This window comes from Octodon degus, unplaced genomic scaffold (assembly GCF_000260255.1).
Source record: "Octodon degus isolate 3935 unplaced genomic scaffold, OctDeg1.0 scaffold00030, whole genome shotgun sequence".
Taxonomy (NCBI): domain Eukaryota; kingdom Metazoa; phylum Chordata; class Mammalia; order Rodentia; family Octodontidae; genus Octodon; species Octodon degus.
In genome coordinates this window covers 12,626,772-12,642,326 of record NW_004524606.1, presented here as the reverse complement: position 1 = coordinate 12,642,326, position 15,555 = coordinate 12,626,772, and the positions used below count along the sequence as shown (strand labels likewise).

Here is a 15,555-nt window from a genome sequence, read left to right as displayed (position 1 = left end):
TGTTAGCAATTATTGGTAATTGCTGGATAGCATAGGGGAAGATAGATTTTTTAAAATATATAAATTTAAATTATAAAGAATCTTTTAGAAAAGATATTTTGTCATTATTATTATTTTTGAGGGTGTTCTGGAAATCAAATTAATGATCTCATGCTTGCCAGGCAGGCATCATAACACTGAACTATATCCCCCAGTGTTAGGAGGGATATTCCAAATAACAGGAGAAATATATCACTGTTGGTTGTGTCAGGAAAGAGTGTTTTATTTATAGAGAGAAGAAAATCCTAGTGGAGCCCTGCTGGTGCGTTGTTAAGACCCACAGCACTTTAGATTACACTCAAGTCATTTTTGGGGGGGTATGAGCTCCACAAGGGACAGGGTACTCCGTGTATTTTCTCAGTGGTGTTTCCTACGGGCCCAGAGTAGTATCTTGCACTCAGGGTAGTGAGGGTAAAGGAATCTGTGTGGATCCAGTGAACACACTTTGGGCTTTGCTGTCTGACTACTGCATGTCCTTGAGAAGGTCACTAATGCCCTCTAAGGCTCAGTTAAAATAGAGATAATAATGGTCAATAACTCACAGCTTCATTCGAGAATTAAACGAGATAAAGCAGCCATTGTCGAAATGGCCCAAAGAGACTTGCAGCTTCCACTTTGTCTGTTTTGAATATTGGTCTTGAGGGTGAGATTTCAGTGCAAGAAAAAAATTGAGAGCCTGTGAAGTAATAGAGGAATACTCAGCCCGGTCCCATTTGACCCAAGCAGCTATTATTCCTGTTGCCATTTTGGCAGGAGGCAAAAAGGTAAGAGCAGCCAGAAAATGGGACTCACTTTTTTATGTCAATCATGGGTTGAAATGTATTGCATCTGGCTTATTTGTGAATGACAGCATGGAGATTGTCCCAATGTAGCATGAATATTATATCAAAAGAAATAAATGATTGAAAATTTCTTCCCCAAGTGCTGGGTGTGTATGAAGAAAAAGAATCAAGTTAAGAGAAATTCACACTAATTGAGAAAATCTTAAGAAATAATTTAGGTAATTCTACCTAGATAAAAATATGTCTTTTATAAGTTTCAGTAATGATTTAAAAATTAACCTAGAAAACTAGATGACTTAGGAGAGTTATTTAATTATCAATCGTGTGGCTAACTTTCTGGGATGTGGTTTCCTCAATTTGACTTTAAGATTGTTAATAGCTCCAGTCCTTCTCTCATCTCAGTGAGGGCTGATCGTGTGCTGTGTGGCATGCTGAGCACACATCATCATTAGCAGCTAGACTAATTTTCTTTCTGATGTGACCAAGCAGTAGTTGAGGAGCTCATCTCCCTAGGCTCTAATTTATTTCATCTCCTAAGCCGTTTTGCCCAGGCTTAGATCTTGTCTGGTGCCCTTTTGGGTAGAACAAGAGCGCGAGATATGATGCAGATGATCCAGCACCTTTAAATTCAGAAAGAGTAGGAGCCCGAGGAACAAAGCTCCAAGTTTCTTGCCTCAACCTAAGAGTGATATGAAAATATTCATCTTTATAAAATTCTTTAAGTACACTCATAATTATTTTATTCTATAAAGAGTATTTCTCACTTTATACCTGTTTTATAACAGCCAAGAAAACATGCTATTAGCCAATACATTATTTCCATAAACTGTTTCATTTTATTTTTAAATTACGTGAAATCTCTGATTCAGTAATATTAACTACCTCTCACAGCAGGAACATTATTTTTTGCAATAGCCAAGTTACAGAAATAGAGGTTACATTTTAAATCCTGATAATGTTCAAATTTGTATCTGCTTACTTACCAAGATAAAAAATATGTCTACTTGCCACTTGCCAAATGGTTTTACGGACCTGAAGAGAAACATTACCTTATCTTGTAAGGAAATTGAAATACCACTGTTAGATATGTAAATTATTAGGACCCAAACGCCTAGCTAGCTGATTCTCTGTGGTGGGCGAAATGAAGCATCTTTAAACTGTTTGTTCAAGGCATTTGATGGTTGATCCACATTAAGTGAGTAGTTCAGTTGACTCCCTCATCTGTAGAAGATATATTCTAAGACCTCCAGTAGATGCTAGACACCATGGAGAGTAAAGTTTAATTTGCAAATTAGGCACAGTAAGAGATTAACAACAATAACTAATAATAAACCAGAACAATGAAGGAAATTATACCGTAATAAAAGTTATGTGAATGTCTTCTCTCTAGCTTGCCCTACCTCCCTTGCCCACCCCCTCTCTCGCCTTCAAAATACTTTGTTACACTATAGCAGCTCTTCTTCATATTCATAACCAAAGTTGAACCAGGGTCAGTGAAACTGCAGTGGATTAAACTGTGGCTAAGTGGTAGATGCTCTCTGTACACTGAGCAGGTTGTGCTGTAGTAGTAGAGCCAGGACAGGCCTCTGCCCCCACATGTGGCTTCTCCTTATTCTCCTTCCACCTGCTGTCTTCTGTGCCAAGAATTGCAGTTCACTGCCTCCCTAAATCAGATTCGTGCTGGCAGACCAGGATGCGGTGCCTCGCAATGTTCGTGTGACACTGGTTCCAATGTCAAATGATGTGCAGTGGTTAACAAAGTTGGAAATCCACAGTTTGGCCTTACTCCCCTCTTTCCTGGAGAGGAAGTGCCTTTTGTTTATCCCACACTAAACTCAAGGTGGACTTACACTATGAGCTGAATGCTTTTCTTCAGTGCTGCAAAGTTCTCATCTATTTTCCCTGTGAATGTTGTCTCAGGGATAATGTTAGGGGCTTTGCAACCTACCCTCGATGTCTCCTTGCTGGAATTTTCATTTCTCTCTCCAGGATGTGCTCTGGCCTAATTAATTTGTCCTTGCATTAGTCTTCAGCTTCATTTTTCTTGCTGATTTTATTCTATATTTTTTAATAATTGTACTTTTCATGTCTATGAGTTCTGTTTGTTATTTTGAAAATCTGGCTTATCCTTTTTCTCTCCCATTCTTACATAATGGATTCCATTCCTTTTTAATAAATATGGATTTTTAAACATGATAATTTAAAAATCTGTTTCATGTCATGTATGCTAGCTGGTCTCCCACTGGTTGGGACTGCTGACTTTCTTGTTAGCATGGTTTCTCATATACTTTATAATTTTTTCTCTCTGCTCATCTTTGTAAAAGATAGCTTCATGTTCTGTTAACTTGATATTAACTCCGTTCTAAGCAGTTATGTTTCTAAAGCTCATTCCTCCAGCACTGGCACCTTTTCTTCTCCATCCCTACACTGTCACTGTGCCTATAAAATCCAAATTAGCATAGAGTTATTCTATTCACTCAGCTGGAGTGCTTTTACTGTTCAAGATCAGAATACAACTGAGTGGAAATGTAGGGCAGTTATCATTATAATCTCTTTCTTGTCTTTTTAACTTTATTAAAAATGATCTATGCTTATATAAATATTTTTATGTAAAATGTTGTGGAACATGTGAAAAACTTACGAAACATTGAAAATATTAGTGGTGCTCTTTTGTTCTTTATGCTTTAGTGATATACTGAACTCTGTAAGAGAAATTATTTGAGATGATATAATGAATTTTCACTAACAATATCATACTCAAATTTGGTACAGTTTTTCTCTATGTCTAAATATTTCTACTACCTCTCGGCAAATAAGAACTAAAAATAAATTTCTATTTCGATACATGGAGATTGGTTAAAGTACTTTAAAACATACTGCTCTCAAGAACTTTCAAGTACTTTCTATAAATGGATTTATAAAAAGAGATACTACATGCCAGTTATAGAGTAGTTCTATTTTTTTCTTTAAATTAGTCTCTTAAACATTTTTAAGTAACTGATATTGATGTAATTTGATGAATCAGAAAAAGAATGGCCCATGAATTAGAATCAGCAAGAGACCAAGGCTTAGACAGAATGAGCTTGATTGAATGATCTAACTCCTCTATCCCTCTACTGCCTTTTCTATTAAGTAAAGATTATTATATCTCATATTTATGTGATTTCCCCAATCTGTGTTATGTCCAAGGCCTCAAGTGATCAGGATGCCTATAATATTTTATTATAATTATCAATTACATGTAAATTTTAATTAATAACTGAATGATCCTATGTGCACAGGGAAAATATCTTATCACTTTGGATCTCTTTAAACCTAAATCCTTACTGGGCTGGCCAGATAGCTCAGTGGACTAAAGTACCTGCTTAGGAAAAAAAGTAAGCCTATGAATCCACCCAGAGTTTAATACTGGTAAATTGAAATGTGTGTAAGACGTTGGCATCCATTAGTGGTCTGACTGGCTATGGCTTTGTTAGAGAAAAGGTGTGCTCCCTGGTCCCAGCTCTGTGGAACCTCATCCTCTCATTCAAATTCTTAAGAACCAAGCAACTCTTGTCCAAGAGAAATACCCAGAAATACATGTATAAAATGGCATTTTGAATGAATTTGGAGAGACTTATAATTCTACAAACACACTTGAAGATATATATATATATATATATATATATATATATATATATATATACTCAGCCTCACCAGTGCTAGGCAAGTGCTCAGCCACTGAGCTATATCTCCAGGCCTTCATTTTTATTGTTTTCTTATTGTTTTGTTTAATTTGTTTTCTTTCATTTTGTGCAGATTCAAATCTTTAAATCTTTATTGGCTCCCAAGACTCTGAGCACTCAAATATATTTGATAATTTCATTGCTCCCAAATTGCCATCTACTTATACAATTTGTAAAAGTTATTTTCTGTTTTTGTATTTTAATATTATATATATAAGTATATATATATATATATATATATATATATATATGTATATATATATCCATACTTAGCTTGTTGCTTTGCTTTCGTTGTTTAAAAAAGTGATTTACATTGTAATGATATCTTTCAGATAGAATTTAATAGTTGCTCACCAAAGGAATAGTAGCTTCTACTGTCTCTTACTCAGAAACTGAAATTTGTTATCTGTTACATAATCCATAACCATATTTTGTTTATCCACAATGAATTTATAACTAAGCCTAAAATTGAGCAGATCCTAAGTAAGGGGCCTATCATCTGAACGGTAGAGCTCTACTTTCCTTATATGAAAAATCAGATAAGTAAATATGAACTCTGCCTTCCCCCAGTCAAAGAGAACTGGTTTGGGATGAACCCTTGACCTCACCAGTGCAAGGACAGTGCTCAGCCACTGAGCTATATCTCCAGGCCTTAACTTTCTTTTTGTTCATTGTTTATTATTTTATGGTTTTTTTTGGTTTCATTTTGTGCAGATTCAAAATTTTATTGGCTCCAAGACTCTGAGCACTCAGAAATATTTGATAATTTCATTGTGCTCAACTTGCCATCTACTTATAGAATTCATAAAAGTTATTTTCTATTTCTGTATTTTAATATCATAAGTACAAAAGTGAAAGGCAAAAAGCCTTTTTCGTAAGAAAGATAGAACAGAACATACTTCTTTACAAATGGAAAAAATGCCTGTACTTTTAATATGCTTTATATATTTATGGTAACTGTATGGTTCCCAAGTTAGATCCTCAAATGTTAATATCTGGACCTATTCCTATTATGGAATAGCTGTACTTGTGAGCTGGGTGGAGTAGCTCATTTAGTCCCAGGTACTCTGGAGGGAAAGGTGGATGGCTTGAACCTCAACATTCAAGACCATATGAACAAGACAAAGAGACTGAGAGCCTGTTCAAAAGAAAGAAAGAAAAAGAGTAATTGTATTTTTCATAATTCATTTGTGTGCTGCGTCATTGATTTTGTTTCTTTTTTCTTTGATTCACAGACAATCCAAACTTTATCATAAAGCATAGCATTATTAAAAAATTTTAAAGCATGGATCGGGAGTAATCAGGAAACATGTATTTTACATACTTTTTCTGCCTCATTCCTCTTTTTAGAGGCTATTTTTACTAACACTTCTATACTACCATACCATATGTATATACATTTTCAAAAGTTTAAGATCATTTTGCATGCTCCAAATAATTACACATATGAAAATATTATATTATCCATTTATACTTAAAATCAACTCTTTTAACTTCTTTCTCTTTTCTCTACCATCACTGTCTGCAGAGGCCGACATGTTGTCATTTGGCCGTCATTGCAGGATAATACAGTGACCCAGTGGCTTTCTAAGATCTGGATCTAACAGTTCACTTTCTTCACAGAAGGCACTTCCAGTGTCCAGTGGAGAATGGCCAAAGCTGCCAGGGTCTGCACTGAATGTGGACTGGGTTGCTCTGGGCCAAGTAAAAGGAGCAGCTCACTCTTGGGAATGTAGATTGCCCCTTCATTCTCCCATTTATCACCTGGTAGTTTAGTCTTAATCAGTGCTCCTTTGAATTGGTCTACTTCATTTCTTTATGTTTCTATGATCTGTTTCCTCCCAGAGTCTCCGTTATAGGTGGCACTACTGTGACATAGAGCCTAATGCAGCACCTGAAGCTAGTCTTCTGGTGATAAGTATTGAATAAACAAAATATAAATTGCATTGTTCATTTTCCTGAAAATCACCCAGCGAAACACCAAGTGCTTTTGTCCAGCCTCTGCATGTTTTGTGACTTCTGTGCCATTAGGTTCGGTACTGGAACAATGGAGGAGAGGAGGAATCATCAAGCAAAGTGAAGGTGGCAGGCAATGAGACATCAGCCCGACTCAGGGGCCTGAAGAGCAACCTGGCCTACTACACCGCTGTCCGGGCTTACAACAGTGCCGGTGCCGGTCCCTTCAGTGCCACAGTCAACGCAACCACCAAGAAAACACGTATGTACAATTCCCATTTTTGTTAGCGTTGACAAAAATTACCTGCATTAAATATAATCTTCAATCATACTACATGGACACATCAAGTCTTGAACCCCACTGAATGATTAACATAATGCTGGATGCAAAGCCTGATGTGTGCTTGTTTTCATGACCTCCCCAAATCTATAGGTGGAGACTCTGGAGTAAATGAACACGCAGCTCTTGAAAACTTTTAATGTGGGGTGCTAAGTTGAACCTCTCCAGCTGAAAAAAAAGTGATTAATTTCTTTGTGTTTGTGGTCATATAGTTTTTTATTTCTCAAAACCTGGGGGGTTAGTGATAATCAAAAATAAATTAGAAATACTCAAGAATGATCTTTTTCCATCTATTCTTCCTCACAGCATCCAAAATATATATTAAAAGTCTATCTAATCAGAAGATCCCAGTCTCCTTGAATATATTGTACGGTACTTTTAAAAATCACTTGCAGATAGTTGTCTTCTCAATTTTTTTCATTTTCAAATCGTATCTTAATGAATATGTTTTCCTTGCAGTGTATAGAAATGAAATATGATTTTTCTTAGCTGCAAATTAGAACAATGCATTCCTGATCTCCTGTGTCATTCTCAAACTTGACAGGAAAGAAATATGTATTGACTATAATTGCTAAAACCTCCAGTAATATAAAATTGCATATGATGGACAAAAATAAGTACTGATAGCTTAAATATATAAAACATAATCCTATTACTTTAAATTTTAACAAACCAGCATTAATTTGGTCAAGCAAGTATGCATGCTTACTTTTGCACAATGTATAACAGCATGTGGCTAACTCACTTACACAATGAGAATTACAGAACAAAACATTAGCACCAGATTATTTAAGTCCTTTTACTAGTGACCACTTGGAATAAGACAGTTGAATAATATTGCTACTTAGTTATTAGGAGATCTCTCTTGTGTGACACATGGTTGTTTTCAGACCCAGGAGTATGCGGATTTGAAAATAAAGCAAATGAAAAATGTCATGTATTTATAGGCTCTCATTTGATAAGTTTGGCACTCCCAGTAACAATTCTGAATTAAAATAGCTTATACATCATGATTTATTATTTGAAATGAAATGTAAACTTCATCTTACCATTTCTGAGATTAAATAACTGATACTGCAATATAAAGGAAAACATACTTACATTAGTTCTCTGCTGCAGAGGGTTCAATGCCCATGTTGTGCTGATTCTAAGACAGAAATATCATGACATAAAAGTTGGGTGGGAGGAACATAACTCAACCCATGGCATCTGGAAAAAAGTGGGAGAGCTCCAGAGAGGAAGGGCCTGGGTCCAGGTATCATCCCAGGAACCCACTCTGTGACCCACTCAGCCCTAGACTCCGGAAGTATGTTTTGCTCATCTTTGAACCCAGTTAAGTTAAGTTGACAGTGAAAATGAAGGTCACACATAGCATTAATCAAAATTTCTGATTCCAAAAATACATGTGTACAGGTCTATTTGGCTCTTCCCTCTGATTTGAAAATTGATGTGATTACTCACTAGAAAATATAATTGTAAAGCACAGTATGATGTCATGCTTAGATCAAAGAATAACTTACTAAACTGAGAGGCCAAAGAAAGTGGCTGATTATAAGTTGATAGGAATATTGTGATCATGCAAAAGGACAAAATAATTTTTAAAGAAAAGCAAATCTGTTTTATAATTTAGAGATCATATATAAATACCTAACTTAAATTAGAAATTTGTGCATAACAATAATGTAATATAGTGTTAATGGCTAGCATCTAATGAGTAGTTTCTAGGGCTGGTTCTCAGCACTTTTCGAATTGATTCTTAATTCTCACAGCAGCACTCTGTCTTGGAAGCTATTAGTATCTCCACATTAGAGATGAAAAAGACCATGTGACTTCATCGAGATGGCCCAGAAAGAGACACCTAGTCCTCCACATTCAGACATATTGGTAGCCACCGTGCTAGCCTTTCTCTCAACTGTGTAGTTAAAATATTTGTGACTCGTCTAACAGAAATATTTGTTGTGATTTTGCTGAAGAACTGGATAAGGCAGTTGAAGACAGAATTTCTGAGCTAGTGGAGCTGCAGTTAGATGGGACTTTCAACACAAATGAATAAAATGTATTTTAAAAATACTGCCATTGCTGCAGTTCACTTAAAGTCTACATGTTGACCTGTCGGTGTTTTTAAGGAGCAGTGTTCTAGATGGGATGAGAAATTCACTGAAATAGTTAAAATTCTTATTTGTTGGGAGTCACTGAACCTGAAATTGATCCTGTGTAGGAGGGCAGGATGAGGTGTCATTGCATAAAGCAGTCAAGCTGCTTCAGTCTTGAGAAAAACATTAGTCTCTAGGCAACCTTGTTTCTTGTAACTTTGAAAAGTATAAATAAAGGCATTTACTATTGTTGGGGGTTGGCAATGTCCTCTCCACCAACCAAGCAGACAGGCCACCACCTGACGGATCACTTGTCTTCTTGTCTATCTCTTTCTCATTCCTGCTGCCATCTATTCCTGGGTGCAACGGATCATACTGAGAGACCAATGAATCCCTACACCTAGTCATCTCAATCTTGTACATAAGAAATACATGAAAAGTTTTAAACTTTATGTTAATAATATGTTAAGTATGTACCCAAATGCAAGTAAGATGGAAGCTTCTAAAGCTTTTATGGTATTATTACTGATAGCTTTGTTAGTCTTGATAACTTGGGCTATAATTGAGCTTTAAATTCTGTTTAAGATTCTTGTAAATATCAATTTGAAGAGAGCTACCCATATGTTTTAGGCATGAAGAACTAAGATTACTCTTTCCTATCAGTCTTCCTCTTTGATTTGTGAACTTTAGAGTCAGAGAATCTTTCTGTGTCTTACTCACTCTGGCCCAATGCCCAGTGCAAGTCCAGGACATGGCAGCCACTCATTAAATGCTGAACATATAATTGAATGGATGAATAAAACCTAAAGAAGCAAGCCAGCCTGAAGTACTATAATTAATCAAATGTTCTTCCTCTTGATTACGTATTGTGAATTCCAAACACTTATTTCAGCCTTCTTCCATCTTGCTGCTAGTGTTTTTTTCATGTACTAATAATCATGGTATTCCATATGCAAGGCTTTATATCTATAAACAGTGTAGGAGATATCCCTGATTAGTGTAAAAATAACACAAGGATTCTCAAGCTAAGTACTATAGCTTCCATTAAACACTTAATTTTTGATATCCAAATACTTAAGATTTTAAAGACATTTTAAACTAACAATAATTGGCCTCTTTAAATAATCAAAGATGATTTTTTGCCACATGCAACTCAAAAGAGATAACTGTTAATACCATCATCCTTCTAATGAAACTGATGAGGAACATTTGCAGATGGTTAAAAAATGATGAAATGTGTGGATTTCTAAAAGAAAACATATTGAGAACAGTTAAGTCCAGGGTTTTTAAGAAAGAATCCATAGGACCAGAAAAAAAAATCTGTTCTGTGTGAGTAAAACTTCAAGTGGTAACTCTGGCTCTCCATATGGGTGTATCCAGGCTCTCAATGGATATTTTCAAGAAGTACATAGTGAGAACTGAAACAGTATTTTTCTAAACACAGTTCTTAGTCATGTCTCTCAACACATTTCAAGCCTGCTTCTTCTATGTATCCTCCTTTTCAGCAAATTTAGCTTGTTATTTCAGTTCCTTGGGGCAGAAATCTCACTGTCACCCAAGCCTTATCTTTCCCTCATACCCTATATCTGATCAGAATCTCCTAACTGTATCAAGAATCTGTCAGTTTTTACTGCATCTAGTGCCGGTTCATCCTTCTCTCCCACTGCTCAGGCGGTGGCTCCTCACTGTCCTGTCTGCTCTGCTGTTGGCTGCCTTAAACTAGAATGATACTAATGATGTTACATCACTCCTGAGAACCTTCTAGCTGCTTTCTGTCCACAGCATATGAAGTCTAAGTCTGTCAAGTACCAACACAGCCAATACACTTCCTGTTTCAACTCATTTCTTATCATTTTCCACCTTGCTCGTTCCACAATCACTTCAGAACTTCATCGTTTGCTGTCTGTTCTACTAGAAAACTCTTTCTCAAGATATCCTCATGACATTCTCCCTGTATCTCTGATGTCTGCATTTGAGTATAATCTCAGAGCTAGCTGATCCATATTTTAAATTGTAGCCTGTTATACCCTAATATTTCTTGCCTCTTTTCATTCTTTGTACATGAGTCCACACAAACCTCATCTTATATAATTTATTTTACTGCCTGCTTTCCTGGAATGTCAGCTCCTTCAGGACAGAGGTTCTTCTTGCTTTATCCATTCTTCTGTCTGTAGTTTCTCAGCAGTGGCAGTTAAAGTCCAGCTCATTAGGTATTTGTTGTATAGACAATGATTCACACTCTCCATCCGTTCAGTAGTGCTACCATTTTAATATGATTTCTTTGTAAAACAACAATACTGTCACCAGCATCTCAGGACTTTTTTATGGTATCTAAACAATCCAAGGAAAGAGGGCTCCCCTTCTTTGCTTATTTTACTATGAACTAACTAGGCTTTTTATTGGCTCATCTCAAGCAATGTCTGTCTGTGAACTAAATGTTGTGGCCACTTGTTAGAAAACCCTGATTGCCCTGACCTGGGTCACATACCAAGACAAGGGGCTCCTACATTCTTGATGCCTACATTAATTTTATATGTACCTCCACTTGGGAAGGTAGTATGATATTGAATGGTAGAGTTGGTGCTGCCCTTGAGGTTTTGCCTTTCCAAGCAGAATGCTTCTCAAATTGAGGCAAAATCAGTTGCACAGGGTTAGGGGAATCAAAGAAATGAGTCCTCAGTGAATGAGAAGGAAATATGAGGGATGGGCAATTTTTTAAAAAGGATTTGAATATTTTAGAGGTGTTGGACAGAATGAATGCTCCTGCCTAAAACCTGAAAGCTGTTAAGTTCTCATAGATACATGTTAATTATATAATCATCCACTCTAAGCTATAGCTCAATCTACATAATAATGCAAGATGTGCCAAATTTTGTTTGTAATCTACCTTCTAATTTTTGACATTTCTTTGTTCTTCTTCTACTAATATGTGCCTAATATTTTCTCACAAAAATTGAATTAACCACTTAGATTTAAAAAATGAAAGCTAAATTTCTGAGTAATGGACAAGTAGAATCATTGCCGAAAATAGATGGCAAGAAAATAGTGTTAAATGACAATGAATAGAAATGAAAAAGCAGGCCACCATTCTGCTAAATTATTTGCAGCATAACACACTTGCCTTTACAGACCTCTAAACTTGCTCTAGTTTCTGTTTATGATGTCAGTATTCCTATTGAGAGAATATTAAAGGCATGTTGGCCTTTCTCCATAAGACTAACTTTCTTCTCAAACTAATAAAAAAAAACTGCAAGCAAGTTTCTGTTTAGGACACTGAAAGGCATTTATGGACTTTCTACTGATATCCATGTATTTGTTACTTGCTTGTGACGTACAAAAAGATCACACATATGGATTATGTAACTTACTAATAAGGACTCTTCAGATTTAGCAGTGCTTCCTCCTAATCTATGGGCATGAATAAAGTTATTCCTAATGTTGTACAATCAGAAAAAGATAACAGTGTATTGCTGAATTTTACCATAATCAAGTTAGTTGCAGCTGATAGACAATCAAGCAAATCCTCAGGCCAAACATGTAACCATCTGAACTTTATTTTATAGGTGCTTTGACACTTTTTTAAAAAGTCTGTCACACTTTCTCTAAGTCCTCTAGGTCACTGTAAATGTACTGTTTATATTTTAATTTACACACTGGGATGTTTTCATTATCTGAACCAAAGTTTCTTCTCATGGAAATTCCCACTCATTTAAAACAAACTCATTCTCTGATGTAGATTGGACTACAAGTCTTTGAGGTTGGAGTGATTAAAAAGTTTATTTCTTCAATAAATTTTAAAACACCAAGCCAATTTCCTTTTATCTGAAACATTTAGTCTATTTATAATATTTTCAGTTGTTCCAAGATGATCTTATTATTGGAGAGGAAGTGGCTTTTTGTTATTTGATTTTTGTACAATGCCTTATGTTTAAGCAGCTTAACTACAAATGTTGATGATCATATCAAGTGAAGTCAAAGTGCAAAGTGTACTTTTCAGCTACTGGCAACCATATCTACTTAACTTGAAAGCCATTTTATTACCACCAGGTGGCCAAGCAAAAGAGTTAAGAAACATACTGTGTTTTGTATAATTAATCACAGCAAGCATATGCTTGTAAAAGTCCGTATTTTCAAAGTAAATGTTGACTTCCTTGTCACCCCCATGGAGATATCACCCTTAAAAACTCCAGACAATAATGTGCTTAATGTTAACAGCCTCTAATTTTTATTCCACAAAGGAAAACAAATTTATTGTCGAAAATTGGGAAAATAATAAAATTGTAGAGGAGAAAATAAAAGGCATCCACAATCCTTTCACTCAGAAGTACTGTACCATATGAATACCATTTGCCTTATAAATGTATGTCCTACAGAAAGTTTCTCATTCAGTGGAGATTATGATTTATATATAGTTATGGGTGTCTCATAACTCGTACATGTGTGTGCACGTGTACGCGCGCGCGTGTGTGTATGTGTGTGATATTCCACTGTGATAATGCACCAAAATTGATTTATGTATTTTCCAGTTGGTAGGTGTATCTTGTGTTGCCAACTATATCTACTTATAATATTTTCAAAGGGATGACTTGTTTTGGCAGGTGTCTCAGGCCTAGCAAAATGTATGAAACAAAGTCTATATATCAGTATACGCTGAAGTATGAGGGAAGTGTTAAAGAACAATAATAAGCCCTTTGGGGGATAATACTATTTTTGCTTTGTAATATTTAAAATTATTGGACCAAGGAGATAGCTCAGTAGAATAAGTGCTTGCCTGGCAAGTGCGAAGGCCTGAGTTCAATCCCCGGTTCTGAAAAAAATAAATTCAATTATCTAAATAATTTTACAGCTTGTCAATTATTAGTGTGCTATAAATGAAGTGATATTCCTCTTTTCTACAAATAAATTTGTTTTTACCATTTTTTCTCTTTTAGCACACTGCCAACAATAAACATCAAGTATTAAGAGAATACAATCTGTAGAATATAAACACTGACAATTTTCTGAAATGCTTTAAAGTGTAGCCATGTATCAAGTTAAGTCCAGCAAAATTAGAAATGCAGCCTGTTGAGATGTGCTTCTATATAGCATAGAATGCAGAAGATGACATTAGAAGCTCCAGGAGACACGCTGCCTACCATCCCCTCCAAGTCCCACTTCACTACTTGTCCTTCCTGTGTCTAAGCAGGGCTGTTGTGTATTTAAAGTTGTTCAGAGTGCTGAGTCCATCAGTCATATTAGTTAGGTCCAGGCTGCAAATCCTCAGACCTCAGCATCACCAAACCACAGATGTTCCTCTTACCCAGAATGCATGCTCCTCCTGAATTCAAGATTCCATTTTCACTCTGGGATCCAGACTGAAGAGCCCAACACTGGAACATCCTGGTCTCCTGCAGACAGAATATAAGAAAGAGAATATAAGAAAGAGAAAGGGAATTCACAATCCTCAGTGTCTATTTTGTTTCTTTAAACAACCACATTAAAACAGCTAATTTCCTTTATTCTTAAATGTCATTGATTGAAGCCAGTCTGATGAGAAGGTCAGGATGCACGAGATGCCAATAAGAAAGGCAGTATATCTTCCTAAAGACAGGGAACTGAAGTCCGATCGGGATGCCTAATGCCAGCAAGGGAGACAGAGGGGCCTTGGGAATCAATCGTGCCACATCACACCTGTTGCTTGTTGGGTACCTTAGCACCCTTCAGTGATGCTAATAAGTACATCTTAGCATTTTTAATGATAGCAAAGTACATGTAAGGTTAAAAACCATCTTAAGCATTTTAAAATGAATAGTTAAAAGGTGCTGAGTGTGTTCACAGTGCTGTGTGACGTCAGTGGTCAGAGCTGTCTTCACTCAACAAAACTGAAGCTGTAGCCATTTAACAATGTCCTGCTTCCCCCGTCTGCCTCTGGCAAGCTCCCATTGTACATTCTACCTCTATGAATGCTCTGCTCTAAATATATAAGGTGACTCATACAGTATTTGTATTCTTATGATTTGCTTGTTTCACTCAGCATGTCCTCAAAGTTCATCCAGGTTTTAGGGTGCACCAGAATCTCGCTGTTCTTTAAGGCTGAATGATATCCCATTATGTGAAATTGTTTAATTAAAATTGATTTTCTTCCCTTATCTTATTCAACCTTCAGGTATATTCTACCACTAAGCTACCTCCCTTGTTCTTTGTGTGTTAATCTTGAGATAAGATCTTTCTAAATTGCCCATGTAGCCTCAAATTTGTGATCTTCCTGCCTCAGCTTCCCCAATAGCTGAGACTCCAGGTGTACACCACTATATCCAGTTTACACCAACTTTTTGACTACTGAGACTACTGCCTAATGAAAATATATAATATACTTAGAGAACATAAAGTAGCTCTCTGAGTCAAGAAGAACATTACAGAAATGAGCATTATTATAGTACAATATACTAAGTGTTAAATAAATCATAGAAAACCTTATTCTGTAATGCCCTGTTACATTATAGATGTCTGCTAAGCAATTACTCATAGCAATCTAATTTTAAGTATCAAGGAAAGTTTGTTTGACCAGAATTTCTCAGAAAGTTTTATTCTTATCAGAGGTCCTAAAAGAGATTATTTTCAAGATGGCCCACATTATTAAA

The 15,555-nt window shown here is 36.0% G+C and overlaps 1 protein-coding gene across 2 annotated transcripts in view; it reads left to right on the top strand.

Annotated features, from left to right (window-relative positions):
* Nucleotides 1-15,555, top strand: part of Cntn3 (contactin 3) — a 264,165-nt gene that overhangs the window by 243,125 nt on the left and 5,485 nt on the right. For both annotated transcript variants that reach the window (XM_004629518.2, XM_023713332.1), the window contains one exon: nucleotides 6,578-6,764. In XM_004629518.2, the coding sequence (XP_004629575.1) occupies nucleotides 6,578-6,764 (187 nt within the window). The remainder of the gene's footprint in view (nucleotides 1-6,577; nucleotides 6,765-15,555) is intronic.